Source organism: Poecilia mexicana, unplaced genomic scaffold (assembly GCF_051168715.1).
Source record: "Poecilia mexicana isolate PSO_F unplaced genomic scaffold, ASM5116871v1 scaffold_16, whole genome shotgun sequence".
Lineage (NCBI taxonomy): Eukaryota > Metazoa > Chordata > Actinopteri > Cyprinodontiformes > Poeciliidae > Poecilia > Poecilia mexicana.
In genome coordinates, this window is record NW_028263385.1 from 12,852,918 (window position 1) to 12,869,048 (window position 16,131).

Consider the following 16,131-nt stretch of genomic DNA (forward strand, 5'->3'; position numbering starts at 1 on the left):
TGCAACAAAATCTGCAATTATACATCTTTGAATAGCTGAAGGAGAGTCTTTTCCAGCAGCCATTGCAGTAAAAACCTGATGACCAAAGGTGCTAGAGCTCTGCTGGGGTTGCTAGGTGACAGGTGGAGTTCCGGTGGGGTTGCTAGGTAAAGGGCCAGGCCTCCTCTGAGTTTGCTAGGTGAATGGCAGACCCTGACGTTACATAATAAGAGATTTTTGAAATGGCTCATTTTCAAGAAACCAAAAAACAATCTGTATGTTTGTTAAGCACTTTGGCTGTTTTTAGAGACCCAAATGGAAGTACAAAAACGTTCAAAATGTGAAATAAACCAATATCAACATCCAGTTGAATATGATTTTTGGGTCTAAAGTCAAAACTTACCACACAGTCGGCGAACAGAACGGTCAGAGTAGCTGTCTCTGTCACAGCCCTTCCCAATATGGCCGGTCTGGAGCTCTACGGTGGCCTGGATGTTCCACACCGTTTCCTCACAGGTCTCCAGATGCAGGCTGGGGAACAAGGGGATGCTGCCTGACCCGGGTGTGTACTCCACACGTTTCGTCCATCCTTTAAAGAAAGAAAAAACTGAATCAGAACTTTACATTTTAACACACAACTCTGATATTAAACCCGATGGGAGATCAATCAAATGACATAAGCCTGTAATGCCTACAGACAGCAAAGGTAAAAACTGCAATAAAATAAAAATAACAGAATGACAAGATATCAAAGATGTAAAAAAATATTAGCTCATTTTAAAAATCACGACAGCTTTGCCGAATCTTTTGCATTGCGATGAATTTCATCACCTCTTCTTTTAGCAACAATCTGGTGGAGTTTTGCAAGATAAACAAGATATTTCCCTCATCCTTCATTTCAAACACATACTGACAGATGCTGCATTGAGTTCATTGGTCTCTTTGGTCTGTGCGAGTTTACAAGAATGCTGTATTCAAGATTTATAACTTTCTCTCCGTTTGTTCTTATGCAAAGTAAGTCTGACCTCCAGCTTAGAGTGGATCATCAATTGAGGCGTTGCTGAAATCGGCTTTGTATACTCTCTCTGTTCTTTCATTCTAAAAAAAGGCACTCAGTGATTCTGAGTTTAAATCTGTCTCCTTCTGGATCAAAGCTTTTCAAACAGAAACTGCAACCATTACCTTTCAGTATTCTCTTTCTTAATAGAAAGTCTTCCAGGTACAGGTTTTCATTGTTTGCCAGTGTTTTTCAGCTGGACTCACCCATCAACAGAGGTGCTGATGCCATTGGCCGAGTGTGTTTCCGTAGAAAGAACTCCTGGTTCAGTGATTTAGTGTTAAATATCTTTTTCTGGGCCAAACTATTGAAGGTGCTGTTAATGCCATTAACTCTTAGGATGTTTTCACTCTTGACAACATTTGTTGAATTTTCAGCCGTTGTGGTTTGCTTTCATATTGATCTGTGTCAAATGATCCAAACTAAAACCTGTTCACCTCCTCGCCTGTGGGGGCGCTGTACCAAGAACCACATAAGGACATGACACATAAACCTCTGAAAAAGAGAGCAACTTACTTCTTCACAAAATGTAAACAAAAATGAAATGCAGCCAGACTTTAGAGATTGTAGGATTTTTGAGTCATTTTTTTCTGCTAGCTCTCAACTCTTGTCTTAGTTTGGTCGTATTTACCCAGAATGCCCCAGCGTTATAGTTCGCTTCCTGCTTTTGGAGCGCTCTCTGGTCGTCTTGAATCCACATCTGCATTCGAACCATGACACAGTTCTCTTTAATCAAACCGAGACCTGGATTTTTAAGTGGACTAGAATTCAATATTTTGGTCTACGTCAGAATTTGACTGTTTATTCACACCTCCCTAAAGGAACCAGACTTTCTAGCCAAAAAACCAGAGTGCGAATAAAGTGGACTAAGCAGGGTTGGTGTGAATGCACCCTTAGTTTTCTACTTTTACCTCAGTGTTTCAGTGTTTAGGATTTTCTATTCTCTCTTCCTGCTGGGTCTCACTAATTGACCAGTCATGTTCAACCTGGTTCTTCTGCACGTTTCTCCCTGTTTGAATTATTTCTCTGCGCTGTTGCCACATGCTCACAAGATGATTGACTCCGATAATGTTAGTGACTCAAAGCAACTGACTGGGCTTCCGTAGGTAGATGCTTGGTGGACAAAGTACTCCACTCTAGTACTTGAGTAAAATATTGACACTCGAGGTCAAATCTTACTCAACTACAGGAACAACCTGCTCGGTCAAAAGTTTACTCAAGTTAAAGTACTGTTTGAAAATACTTAAGTATTCAGAAATACAATTTATACTTTGTTAGTGCATTGCTGCATTGTTTGCTCTGTGCTTTTAAATGTAACTTGCTGAAACCACCTGATTTATTGATATGTAGAGTCACTCTGTTATAAAAAGTCTACACCTATGACAGCTATTTTCTTTTTCTAATCATTATTTAAAATTTTATTTAAACTGAATCTGATCCAAATTAGATTCCACATGATTGGAGGTAATTTATAACAGATAACATATGCAGTGAATTGGCATGATACAGATAAATTCAAATGACTTATATTAAATTTAATTACCCCCCTATAATATTACTAAGCCTTAAAACGGCCTATTTGCAACGCAGCTCATGATCTAATGATGCAACCAGGATTAAGCTGAATAGCTGCCCACACAATTTCTAACTCAGAGTGGAAATTTCATCCAAAAATCACTGAATGAAACAACCAAATCACACGTCTGACGCCTCCGCAGAGTTACTCCAGAATAAAAACTGAGACAGAAAAAAAGAGCCGCCTGCGCCATTGATTACCGATCCAGCCGGGTTTGCAGGACGGCTTGACCGTGACGACAACCTGGGCATCAGCCTGAGCACGATTCTTCCCACAGTCGAAAGCGGTCACCCAGAAGGTGTGAACACGCTGCCGCTTCGAATCCAACGGCTCCGTGTTCTTAATGTTACCTAGGAGACGCAACGACAAAGAAAGAGAGGACATGACATAATGAGACAAACAGAAATAGAAATGGAGGGCCAGTCGCCAACAACAAGCTTATTCAACTGAGTGAAAAACGTCCTGAAGCTCCACATGTGCACTGAGTCAAAACAGGGTTTTCAGCTCTGCTTTCAGGGCGAAAAACAGGAAGATAAATAACATCGAGCAGGATGAAAACAAACGGGTTTTTCCTGCTTTTATAGATAAGCGTGAACAAAGTGAGTATCTGTGAAGGGCTGACAGCACTCTGCATGCTGCCTGACAAACAGCAGGTAGGGAAAAGAAGATGCTTTGACATGAAGAGATGAGAAACAAAGAGAAACACAAGAGAGATGCAAAAATAAAGAGCATGCAGCACAATGGGAACAATAGATCTCTGTGCTCCTATCTGAAAACAGAAAGAAGCTACTCATCCTTTGAGTAAAACGTCCAGGTCTGGTCATTTTCTGCAGCGTCATGCTATAACAGGGTCTCCTCAGCTGCTGGGTCACATAACTGAACTGAGCCCCCGGAGTGCAACACCGGACTGTAAATACAGAGAATCTAACGAGGCAGAAACAAAACGGGATGCTCTATTACACCAATACCTCTCCAGTACAGCTGGAGCTGGGACTTTGCGGATGCAGAAATCAAAGTCCGCCCCCACAAAGTCTATTTCAACACTTTTTGTTTATACCTGAGGTTTTAAGTCTCTGCAATTTTCCTAAATTTACCATTTCACAAATATCAATATCTCAGCAGTGGCTGCTGTTCAATCTTTATGCTTTGTTTGTTTTCAGAGTTTAGAATCACTTTGCTGAAATATCTGTTTGGCTTCAAAATGTTTCTTTTTCTCATATTTTCAGCTGTTTGAAACCAAGGAAAGTCCAAAACATACAGACATGTGAAGGAAGGTGCTCTGGTCAAATGACCTGATGTTTAACTGCAATGAAATGCTAAGCGTGGTGGGAAATAGAAAAACGTGGTGCTGGAAGCATCATGCAGTGCAATGCCTTTCTTCTGCAGGGACACAGAAACGGGTCAGAGTTGATGGGATGGAAGTAAAGTGAAATACTGGAAGAAAACTTGTGAAGGTTCATCTTGGAGCAAAACGATTCCAAGCATACAGATTTCAGATTTCATTCTGTTTCAGAATGGCCCAGTCAAAGTTCAGACCTAAATCCAATTTTTTTAATCTGCGCAAGAGTTAAAACGTAATATTCACCGACACTCTTAAAACAATCTGAGTGAAACTGAAAAGTTCATCAAAGAACTGTGAAAAGGTGGGAAAGAAACACAACAAAACACTTGAACCTGCAGCAGTTCATTCAAATGGATTAAATATGAACTTTTTTACTATTTCTGGTTAAGAATTTCCAAAAATGTTTTAACTTCTCCACAACTTGAGACTATTTGCACTAATTAGGTGATTTTTGAAGGCAGTTTGGTTTAACTGAATGTTATTTAGGGTTGTTTTAATAAAAAAAAAAAAAAAAAGGCTCAATTCAAACTGAAGACATTTCGTAAAACAAAAAGTGAAAACTAGGGATGCAACTAACGATTATTTTAGTAATTCATGAATCTATCAGTTGTTCTGATGAGTAATCGGATTAAAAAAATCGGCACATTCTGCAGATTTTTTATTTAACCATTTCAGCCTTTCTAAACAATATCAGAAATACATTAAAACATGCAAATAAACAGATAATTTAATTTATTTTTTAAATAAGAAAAAGCAGCTCTTTAGTGTTGCTTTTTGTGGAAAAGGATACAAAGACAATCTAATAACATCAACCTGCAAAAAGCTCAGACCTTTCTGCTTGAATTAACAACAATGCGGTGTAGGACTAATCTGACGATCATTTTTTGGATTGATTGATTAATAATTGAATAGGAAAAGGTGAGCAATAGGAGATTTATTTACAGAATGTGAACAGGATGAAGCTTAAACTTTGTCACTTGAAGATTTTTGGATGGAACTTGTTTACATGCAGAGTACTTTCATTTTTATCTTAAATTCAAAATGTTTTGGCTTAATTACTGCCCTAAGTATATTATTTTTGTAGCAAATAGAGTTTTATAAGCCTGAATATTCCGGTTAGTAATTAATTGGTTACTAAATTAGTTTACGGTTCTTTCCATAAACGATTAATCACAATTAATCGTTTCAGCTCCAGTGATGACTATGCATCAGTTTCCTTCCACTTCCAAATGAAGCACTAACATGGTAAACTACATTCAAACTCGTGATTGTAGGCTGATCAGACTTGTGAGTATGTTGTTGTTTTGCTCTGTTAGTACAGCGTGCAGGACGTGAACCGTCTCACCGTCGTTGTCGATAGCAAAGGGCACGTTGGGAGTGATGATGTCATAGAAGCAGATCTGGCTGTACTGCGGGGAGCAGTCGGCATCCAGAGCCTCGACCCGCACGATCCTGTCAAACAGACGGCCCTCGGGGACCGAAGCCTCGTAGCGACGCTCCACAAACACTGGGGAGAACTCGTTGACGTCGTTCACACGAACATGAACCGTGGCCCTAAGGGAGAGGAGGAAGGGAAGCAGAGAGATGAGGGTTGATATCGCTACAGCGGGGATGTAACACTAGTCTAACTTAGTAAATGATTAATCTATCGATAATTTTAATGTTTGAGCCTCAGGCTGCAGCGTAGTAAAAGCAGGCCTGTCACAATAACACATTTGATAATATTGTTGTTTTGAGACCATCTTAAAGTAAAATATTAATAATGGCATAATAATGCGAGTTCAATAAATAAATATCCACAATAAAACAACAACCAGAAACAATTTAAAAAATACACACAACAGAAGCCATAGATAAAACTGATTTATAAACTCCCGATAAACAGAATTTACCTTCAAAAAACGTCAACAGAATAAAAATATTTGAGCTCATTTTAATTTATCATTTGATTAATTGATTAATTACTTATTGTGAAGTAAGAAATACTGCCACCTGCAGGTGGACGTTATCATCACTTAAACCAAATATTTTTGGCAATTTTTGCGGAAAATCTGCAATAAACTCATAATTATGCATTCGCCAAAATTAGAGACAAAAATTTGATATCTGTTGATTTCATGTGAATTTCCACAATCACAGAATCGTAAAAAAAATCTGGAGGGACTTACTGATGTAACAGATAAAAACCGCCTTACTTTGATTGATAAGATCACATTTAACCTTTTATCATGAAGATCCTATTTATGCATCTCTCTGGAGTTCAGAGGGCCACCTAGAACGCCATGGCGGGCCAGATTTGGCCCCCGGGCCTTCAGTTTGACACAGCTTGATGAATCTACTGGCTGCTGTTGTTTAAAAATGGAGACGCTGTAACTAACTTGTGGGATTTCTTGCTGTTGACGCCGTCGGGTCCCTCTCCGCAGTCATAGGCCTGGATGGTGAAGCTGTGCTCCCGCTGGCTCTCACAGTCCAGCGGCTCTTTGGACCGGACCAGACCCTCGCCGGTGGAGCGGTCCAGAACCACAGCTTCAAACTGGACGGAACCGGATCCCGAGGGGCCATTGTGAACCCGGAAGCCACAGATTTCACCTGGGTTGAGAGAATATTAATAAAACTGAATTAAACATGGCGTTATATGAACATTAAGGTTAATCAAAAAACCTTTGATTTCAGAGAACTCAATCTTTTTTTTATTATTTTGTCCTGATTATTGTAACACATTTATTTTATTTATACGAACAGCGTTCACCTGGCCTCCTTCTGACTAACGAGTGTTGATTTTCTCTTGATTTATAAAGCACTCTGTGGGTCCATTCAATCAGGCAAATTGTTTTAAATTAGTGCAAAATATGTGCATGCGACATACCAATAAATAGCTTAAAAGATGGAGAAAAATGTCTAGCGATTAATTGTCAGCATCCATCAAACTGCAAACAAATTCATTTCCACTGTACACTGTTTATATTTTAATAGCAAAGCAGTTTATTTGCTATTACCTTGTTTACAACGTGGCAGAAACCTATTGGAAAAGGTTTTAAATGACACATCTCTCACCTCTGTGTTATTACTGGATCTCACTGATTTTGACCAGGTTGATAATAAAACACTGATTAGCTAGAAAAATGGATGGCGCTGTTCGAGATTAGTTCTGATTTTTTCTTGGCAGACTAGAACGACTTTGTGTCGTTTGGCAATAGAGTGTATTCTCCAGTTGACAATAAATCAAGCTAAATTAGTTGATTATTAGTCAGTAATCAATTCATTTTGATTATTGGAATTGATTGTTTCAGCCCTGTACAAACTCATACAGGTATATACTTTTCCTTTTGTCCTTCATTTAATTTCTTCTGAGGTTGATCTGTTTAGAAAGTCTGAGAGTTTTAAAGTCAGATTCCTTGTTTGTGAACGTAATCTTGCCAATAAATCTGATTCTGGTTTTCTTCCTGCTTCAAGAGGATCAAAGCATTTCTAACCAGACACACGCTGATGATGTACAACTTTATATTTCACCACTAACCTGAGAAAATGTTGGCCCGTTTAACTGAAAACAGTAATGTTTATCATAAGGGTAAATAATGTATCATTTGTATTCATATGTTTAAACTTTCAGGTTTAGCATCTCTTTCATTTATGTGATACTTTATTATTGTATATATTGTTTTTAGTTCAGTGCTGTTCTGATTAACTTAAAAAAATAAACAAGATAAATGCTTCAGTTTTGGTTATTTTACAGGAATAAGTTGAGGTGCAACTAATCGCAAGAATTTTGTTCTTGCCACTGAATAAATGCAGCAAAATTATGACTATTATAGTTTTTCAATGTGGAATTATGCAATTGAGATGATATATGATTTAGTTAATCCACCACTGAACTGTGATCACAAAACAAGGAAGCCAAGCTAAAACCTCACAGACTGATGCATTTTCTGGCGTCAAACTTTGACTCTGGGAAGAAGGTTTTTCTCTGAAACTGCTAAATTATTAAGCGATGCAGTCCTTCAAAGAACGGAGAATCCCTGTTTATCTCTGAAAAGACTTGGTCTCTGAGGGATCTTTCTTTTTAGACCCACTCATGTTACTGACAGAGGACATTTTCCTCTGTTTGGTTGCTCCTCTTCCTACTTGTTAAACATATTGTTGGAAAAAATGAAGCATCCATGTACTTTGTAACAGTTTCTTTCTTATTTTTTTATATATAAAAAACAAAACCAAAAAAAAAACCTGGGAAGCATAATTTAAATTCAAGCTACTAAATTCTCCAATGAAGTATCATAACCACTGAACAAGTTACACATTTCATTATTATTGAAAAACTGAAGCGAACTAATGTGATTTTGAGTACACTGATATCTAGAAATGCCTTTATGCACCCGTTTATCTCAAACTTCTTTTATCAGACACATTAAAAAAAAAACTGCAACAGCTACTGAAAATAAAAATCCTCAGAATAGCAGCAGATTCCTATCGGTTGACGAAAGTCAAAGGTTCGTGCTCAAACAGCTAATTTCCTCTTCCGTTTTGACATCGGCTCAATATATTCCAGAGTAATTCAAGTTGATCTTTCATAATTTGACTGAACATGGTTATTTCCAGGACTCAGAGTGCAAACATGATCACCTTATTTCATCAGGCTGCAGAAAGGCACAGCGCTGGCTGATTGCTCTTGCTGCAGAGGCTTGAATTACACCATGATGGGCTAAAAATAGTGGACTCTTTGACTGAACACATTGCCTTTAATATTTAGGGAGTCTTTAGGGAAATATTGCTGGTGGCTGTGAGTGGTATTATGGCTCCAAATAAAAAAATAAATGAGCGTGTCGTTTACTACTGAAAGCTGAAAGCAATCCAGTAAAAACAAACTGGATCATTAGAGTCATCACTTTTTTTTTAGTCATCACTTGACTAAAACATCATTGAGCAATCTGAATAAAAATGACATGATTTTCTTTGTCTTGGTGTTTGGCTAGTCAAGCAAATTATTATTTTATTTGCAATGAACAAGTAAAATGACCTTCTTACATTAAATCAGATTTAAAATTTCTGTTTTCAGTCAACAAATATAACCAAAATTATTTTATTTTATTTATTTTTATATTGTATTACCTTCTTCAAATTGACAAGTTTAAATATAGTATGACTGATCTGAATTTAAATTTAATGAAGCAGTTGAAAGGTTATTTCACAACATTTGAGCTAAATGGAGGCACAACTCTGGGTGCGGTTTAAGGCTACACTTCAAACACAATGTGCAATCTGTCAGAAAAATCAAAGTAAAAGTAAAGAAAATATCAGTAAGAGAAATATGGGGTCCAGTTTCCAGAAGCCTGAAAATGCCACATTAATCACATGCCACAAACGCCACGGGAATGTCCAGCCGTCATACGGAGACGGGTTGTGTGAAGTTGTGAACTTGTTCTGGTTTGAATGTGTTTATCAACCCAAACCAGAGGTCAGGCCACTCAGTGAAGAAGAAGCCAGATTACAGTTTGCAAATGCATTTAGGGGCAAAAAAATCTATGTATTAATTCATTTTTTAGCAGATAAGTTCTTTGATTTGATGAAAGTGAAGCTTAGGTGTTTGACGTTAATGTCCATCCTTACATCTGGAAGAAAAGGAGGGAAGACGACAAGCCTAAGAACGTCACCTCTGCTGTTAAGTACAGGTGTGGCAGCAGCATCTTGTTGTGGGGCTATTATGCTGCAGGAAGGAAGGATGCACTTTGTAAAACAGACCACGATGAGGAAAGAAGACTATGTGCAAATACAGTGGCAACATCTTGACTTCAGGCAGAAATATGAAGCTGGGCCTCACATGGGTCCCTTAGCATAGCAGCAATGAGTGGCCATCAGGAAGTCCCATAAAAAACTGCAGTGCAGACCTGACTGAGCTACAACTGAGTTCTGTCAGGAGGAATGGATCAGAACTCAATCAAGCAAAATACTGTGAGAAGCTTGTGGAAGAAAACTATGACACTAGCACAGCTGCAACTAACAACTATTTACGTAATCGATTATTCTCATAATTAATGGCATGAAGAAATGGCACATTCTGCAGATTTTTCATTTCCAATATTAGAAGTACATTAAAAGATGCAGATAAATAAATAATTAAATTTCCTTTTTAAATAAGAAAGAAAACATCTTCTTGCCTAATGAGGAAAAATATAGCTTTCATTTAGTGCATGCTTAATCATTTGTAGCAAAGGATGAGTCTGCAGATAAAAAAGATACTTCCAACATCAACATGTAAAAAGGTCAGACCTTTCTGCTTGACTTAACATCAATATATTTTAAGGCCAACTATTGATTATTTTTTTGGTTGAAGTGATTAATTATTGGATAGCACAAAGTGTTAAATAAGAAATTTTCTACGTCACTTGAGGAGTTTTGGGAAGAACATATTTATAGTTTTTATTATCTTTTAATGGAAAATGTATATTTTTAGTAAAGTTGACTTATTTACTGCTCTGAATGTCATTCTTTAAGCAAATGTCATTTTTAGAGTCTGCATACTCTAGTTAATCATTAATCAATTTCTAAATTAGTTGACGATTATTTCAAGAATCATTTCATTACAATTAATGCAATTAACTATATCAGTTCCAGTTTGCAAGGAAATGTATATTAACGTTCGTAATTATCTAATTTCTTAAAATCATAACCAATCTAAAACGGGGAAATTTGTCAGATGTTAGATACTGATAAATAAAAGCTATGTGTTTTTTTTTTCTACGGTGTGTGTATAAAAATCATATTTCGGCTGTATTTTGATGGATGCAGGCGGTGTTACCAGCGTAGTGAAGCGGAGCGTCTTTGTCCAAGGCGAAGAGAGGGGGATTGAGCAGCACGGTGTTGTCGTTCTCCATCACAATCCCCTGGTACTCTGTCTCGATCCATGGCTTGTGCTTATTGGCTGAGAGAGAAGACCGAACAGGCTTTGGGTTAAATGGAGCAATTACAAGGAACCAATGCATCTATTTTTAACAGTCAATTATGGGGGAGAGACATGGTGAGAGTGTGCACGAGTGAAAAAAAAACCCCCACACACAGAAAGTAACGTGTGACCATCGAGAGTCAGATAACGTTCACAGTTGACGTTTTTCCTCCATTTTTATTTCAAGCACCCTCCAGCTCCACAGTCCTGATTTGTTTCCATCAAACAGACACAGACAGAAATATTCGGCTCTGAATCAAACGCCCAAGGTTCCCTCAGAATCCAACCTTTAATTGCTAAATAATTATTAATCCTTGCGCAGACTGTTGGGTGCTGACTGATCAAAGGCCAAGTTAATGAGCCACAAGGATGACGATTTTACACTCCAGCAGCGAGCGAAAACAAAAGGCAGCGCTCCCTCCCTTCTCTTGTCCCCGATCTCCTAACTCAGAGGCTGCAGAGTTTGAAATCAGACACAAGCACAAGATTTATTTTTTTGTTGTCGCCACAGTGAATTTTCGAGAAAATGAAACTGGAACTAATTTTTCAGTCTCAGAGCCAACAAGAGGAAAATGAAAATAAAAAAAAATTGCTTCTGGTTGTGAATCTGATCAAACTTCTTTAACTTCAAAACACAGAGCAGAGGATCATTTGAATTCTCTTTGCCTTAAAGCACCAAAGCCTGCTGCTGCTGAATTTAAATATGTTTTTATATCACTGCTGGAAAACAGCTTGAGAAAAGGTATTTCTTTATGCAACATCTCCTTTACCAGGCACAGTAAAAATATTTTAAATTCATTTCATATTCATTTACTTTAAATACTGTTTGCTTTGTCTTCACCATTTATATACCACTGCAGCCTTGACCGGCAGCTCCTTTTCTTTTGCACATAACTTAAGAGATACACAGATTAAAGCTGCAGTGTTTTCCACTTTACATTAATTTAAAGGAAATTATCCATGATTGTGGTTTATAAACTATAGACTATGATTTAAAATGATTCAGAAATGTTTTAAAGGCAGGTAAATTTTCCTCGAGGAATTTTAGTAATCGAGGTACTCGAATCATTCGAGGAATCGTTTCAGCCCTAGTTTCTATCTCTTTTACGTCATAAAATGATGTAAAACAAAAAAAACAGTCAATTTTGCATAATACTGCCCCCTGAAAACCAAGCAAAATTCTTAATCGTTTAAATATTTGTTTTTCACTTTGTAAATACATTTGAGAGAGAAAAAAACAACCCTCAAACTCTCAGAGCTATGCATCCCTGCCAGTTTTCAACTGGAAAAATGTCTATCTGGCACCAAAAATTAGTTGCCATCAACACCCAGGCATAATCACAGTAATTCATCTTCTCCTACACCTCCTCTGTTTCCACGCCCCGGCTTGTGTGTTTCTTTTTCGGTCATTTATCTCATGCCCTCTGTCCCCCCTCTGCTCATCTTCCTCTCCTCCCTCCCCCCACCCCTCGCTGCTATGTAGCATTAATCTGAGCATCAGGCCTGTGGATTACATTCGGGATTACAGATTGAGAGGCATCTCGCTCCATCTCTCTGTCTGTCCCCCTTGGCATTGCTCCTCTTTCTGTCACCCTATCCATCAGGTCGCAGCTCTCACCCGTCAACCCCTCCTCATTTGGCCTCTTCACACCCGCACACCTACTACTGTTGCACACACCAGGCCCTGCATCCTCTCTCCCTGCTGTCACCTGATCTCACGTACCACCTCTCCCTCCTTATCTTCCCCCTCCTGCACGGCTGTGTCAGTTTCATCCGCCTCCCCCTCGGCATGACAATCACTAGCTCCATTACAAATGTGCGCAAATCTTTGTCTGTATTCTGCTAATGTCGAAAAAGAAAAACACAATAATTTCGCAATTGCGCTGTTTTGAATAAGCTGATAAGTCATTAAAAATTATGGCAGCGACGGATGTAAGCACTTACATGAGATGTATTCATAATTCAAATATGGCGCTGGCGCTAATCATCAGAGACGTTAGCATCTCAGTTAGCCGTTGGAAGCGGCTACGTACATATGTGCGGTGTGTGGGGGAAATTGTAATCGGTGATTTTACAGAATAGTTATGGATTCAACGTGTTTAAATTTACGAACATTTTCCGAAAAAAATAAAAACAAACCATTATCCTCCTACTACAAACTGTAGTCTTCTTCGTCCTTTTCGCCAGTAGTAGTAGCAGCAGCGTTTGGCTGTTGATCACGTGACTCGTGTGACGTAAAGACATCGCACATTTTTCAGTTGCGTTTCGGTACAACTGAAAAACCACTCATTTTTATATCTCAGAAGGTGCGGTTTTTTGTTTTTTTAATTGGCGACTTCGAACGAATTTATTTTCGTACTCTCAATTTTACTTTATGGAAATGGAAATGCAGCAAGTGAAACAGGAACTGCATTTGAATTCAAATTTTTTGTCAACGTTATGCTAATGTCGAAAAAACACAATTTCGTAATTGCCGTGTTTACATCAAATAGAAAATTAAAATAAAATCACATGTGAAAAAGCCCGTTTATTCATGTACTCAATAACTCATCCTCCTATTACTTCTTGTAGTCTTCTTCGTCGCCAGTAGTAACGTCGGGTGTTGATCACATGACTCCTATGACACGGAAAAAGTGTTTCCATTGCAGTTTCGCTGAAAACCACCTCATCCATTTTTTCTTAAATTGGTGTGTTTCCATTATGCAAATTTCCGCAATGTTATAGTTAGTAGAAAAGCTGCTAGTGACTTGAATCAGACGTTTCTGTTACAAATGTGGGCAAATCTTTGTCAATATTTTGCTGGTGTAAAAAAACCCAAGCAAAAACAAAAAAACAATTTTGCAAATGTGCAGTGTTTTCATTAAGTAAGAAATTAAATTAAAATCCCATATGAATTATCTTAACTGTTAATTGTTTTTTAAAAGGGTGCAGCACCATCATCCTCCTACTACTTCCTGTCGTCTTCTTCGACATTTTCACCAGTAGTAACATCCGGCTGTTGATCACATGTCAGTTTTGGGTAATAGAACCATTTCCAAAAGGCTGGAAAACCACCTCATCCTAGCGCAAAAATATTTTGCGTGAGGTTTTTTTTTAATTGGCGTATTTCTATTAAGCGAATTTATTAGTATACTTTTAATTTGTGCAATTTTATGGTTAATGGAAACGCAGCTAGCGAAACAATGATCCTGAATCAGACTCCATGAGAAATCTGGGAAGCGGATCCATCATCTCCGAATCACACCGCAGACGGAAAGGGCACATGCAGGAGATGCAAACATGTTTATGTATGCACCTGGTTATGCATGAGGAATTGAAGCTATACATGAGTAAGTCGCCGGGTTCATGGCTCTGCTTGGAAAAATACCCCCCACCCCACCTGACAGGTCTGTGTGTTTCTATGGCAATGCAAAACCTTCATTCCCACACTTCACAGTCAAAAACAGAAACAGAAAAAAAGGAATTGAAACTGACCTTTGTTGCAATTGGCAACCGAAGTCAAGCAAAGGAGGAGGAAGGAGAGAAAATTCATTCTGTCCATCTGAAGGAGGAAAGAGGGGAGGATAAGAGGGTGGGGGTGAGGAAGGAGAATAGAGAAGAGGATGAGGAGGAGGAAGGAAGAGAAGGAGGGGTACAGTTCATGCATCAACAACAGATCAGCAGTGGAGGGGACAGTACAGTAGCAACAAGCAGATCAGGCATTTCAGATGGCACTTTGGGGGGACGGAAGGGGTTTCACATTGCTGTTGTCTGTCCAATAAATCACCATTAAAGTGAGAGCTGAAAAACTACATTCAGAGTTGCATGACTGGAGCTGTAATCCAGGAGAATTTCAGCATTATGCCGCCCTGACATGCAGCCCAGAATAGTATCACACACACAGACATATATATTCCTGGTCATAAGTGGGGAACGTTCTGCATGTGGCAGGGCTGCGTGTTTTATCACGGTTACCCCTCATGGTTTGTTTAGGCTGATGGGAACATTTAGGCTTGCGAACATGATAAATAATCTAATTTTGTGTGTTTTTTTAATGTAAAGATGACTACACACATTCAGAATAACAAACATGCTATGCGACAATTATCTGACACACATTTCCAGCGGGCGTACGTGGATGCGTAAAGCGGCATTTAGGAGGAAACGCCGCAGAAATGGTGGGTTACAATGCAGGAAAAAAAATGTGGGATATTACCGTTCAGAGTGCGGTGATGCTCCTGGTTGGTACCCTGCCTCTACGCTCGCAGCATCCGCCTCTCACGCCCCTAACGCTCGGTTCGGTTCGGTTCAGATCAGCTCGTCTCCCGGAGGCTGACAACAAACCCAGAGCTCAGCCTCCGAGGTGCGGGTGGATGGAGACGGAAGCGGCCGGAAGCTGTTCGAGAAAGGACGCTCAGGTGGGGTTATCAGGGATGAAATGTGGGGAGGAAGAGGAAAGCGGCGGACGTCCTTGTTTTTTCCCACTCGGCAGGAGGAAGAAAAGCGGTGGGAATGTTACGCTGACGTGCCCTCCCTCTCGGCGTTTCTTAACCCGCCCACACTGCGTCCTTCTTCCCTCTCTCCTGCTGCCCTGGCTCTTTTCTCCTCCACTCTGACTCTTTTCTCCTCCACTCTGACTCAGGCTCCAAACGCAGCAGAGACTCAGTCCCACCGTCACCTCACAGCTGTCAGCTCAAGCCGCGCTGATTGACTCGTCCGCCTCCTCGTTTTTTTTCCCTTGGTTTGTTTGTGCGTGTTTTCATCCGTTTCCACGCGTTTCACGCTGCTCACTCAGTCGGTTCCTCTCTGCAAAATGACGTCATGGCACCCCGATTCGCCCTCGTGCCAAGGCTAATTCTGTAAAAACAAACAGATCCACTCTGGATGCATTTTTTTTGCACCTGCAGTGTTTTGCAAAAATGATGGAGCATTCCCACATTTTGTCACGGTGCTGCCTCAAGATGAGACTGGCGTGCATTCAAAGCCCAACCTCTTTATTCTGATACCCCTAAATAAATCACTTATAGTCAAGGTAAAGTAGAAAACCTCAACATATTTTTACTCAAAAGTAAAAGTAAAAAGTAGAAACAACTGAAGCATTTGGTAAAAAGGCTACTCAAAGATAAAAGAAAAACAACAATAATTTAACATTTAAAAATTGCAGAATCACAGACAAATTATGTGGAAGGTTGTTTTTTTTTAATTCCAAAATGAAAATATTTTATATAAATTACATAGTTGCAAAAATAACAAAATCAAACAAA

At 39.0% G+C, this 16,131-nt stretch overlaps 1 protein-coding gene across 1 annotated transcript in view; it reads right to left on the reverse strand.

Moving 5' to 3' along the window:
• clstn3 (calsyntenin 3) overlaps window positions 1-14,849 on the reverse strand; it is a 38,708-nt gene extending 23,859 nt beyond the window's left edge. The window contains exons 1-6 of the mRNA XM_088013997.1: window positions 14,843-14,849; window positions 10,745-10,867; window positions 6,333-6,543; window positions 5,300-5,508; window positions 2,813-2,962; window positions 383-568 (exon numbers count right to left, since the gene is read on the reverse strand). Of these exons, the coding sequence (XP_087870123.1) occupies window positions 383-568; window positions 2,813-2,962; window positions 5,300-5,508; window positions 6,333-6,543; window positions 10,745-10,867; window positions 14,843-14,849 (886 nt within the window). The remainder of the gene's footprint in view (window positions 1-382; window positions 569-2,812; window positions 2,963-5,299; window positions 5,509-6,332; window positions 6,544-10,744; window positions 10,868-14,842) is intronic.
• Window positions 14,850-16,131: the final 1,282 nt, after the last annotated feature.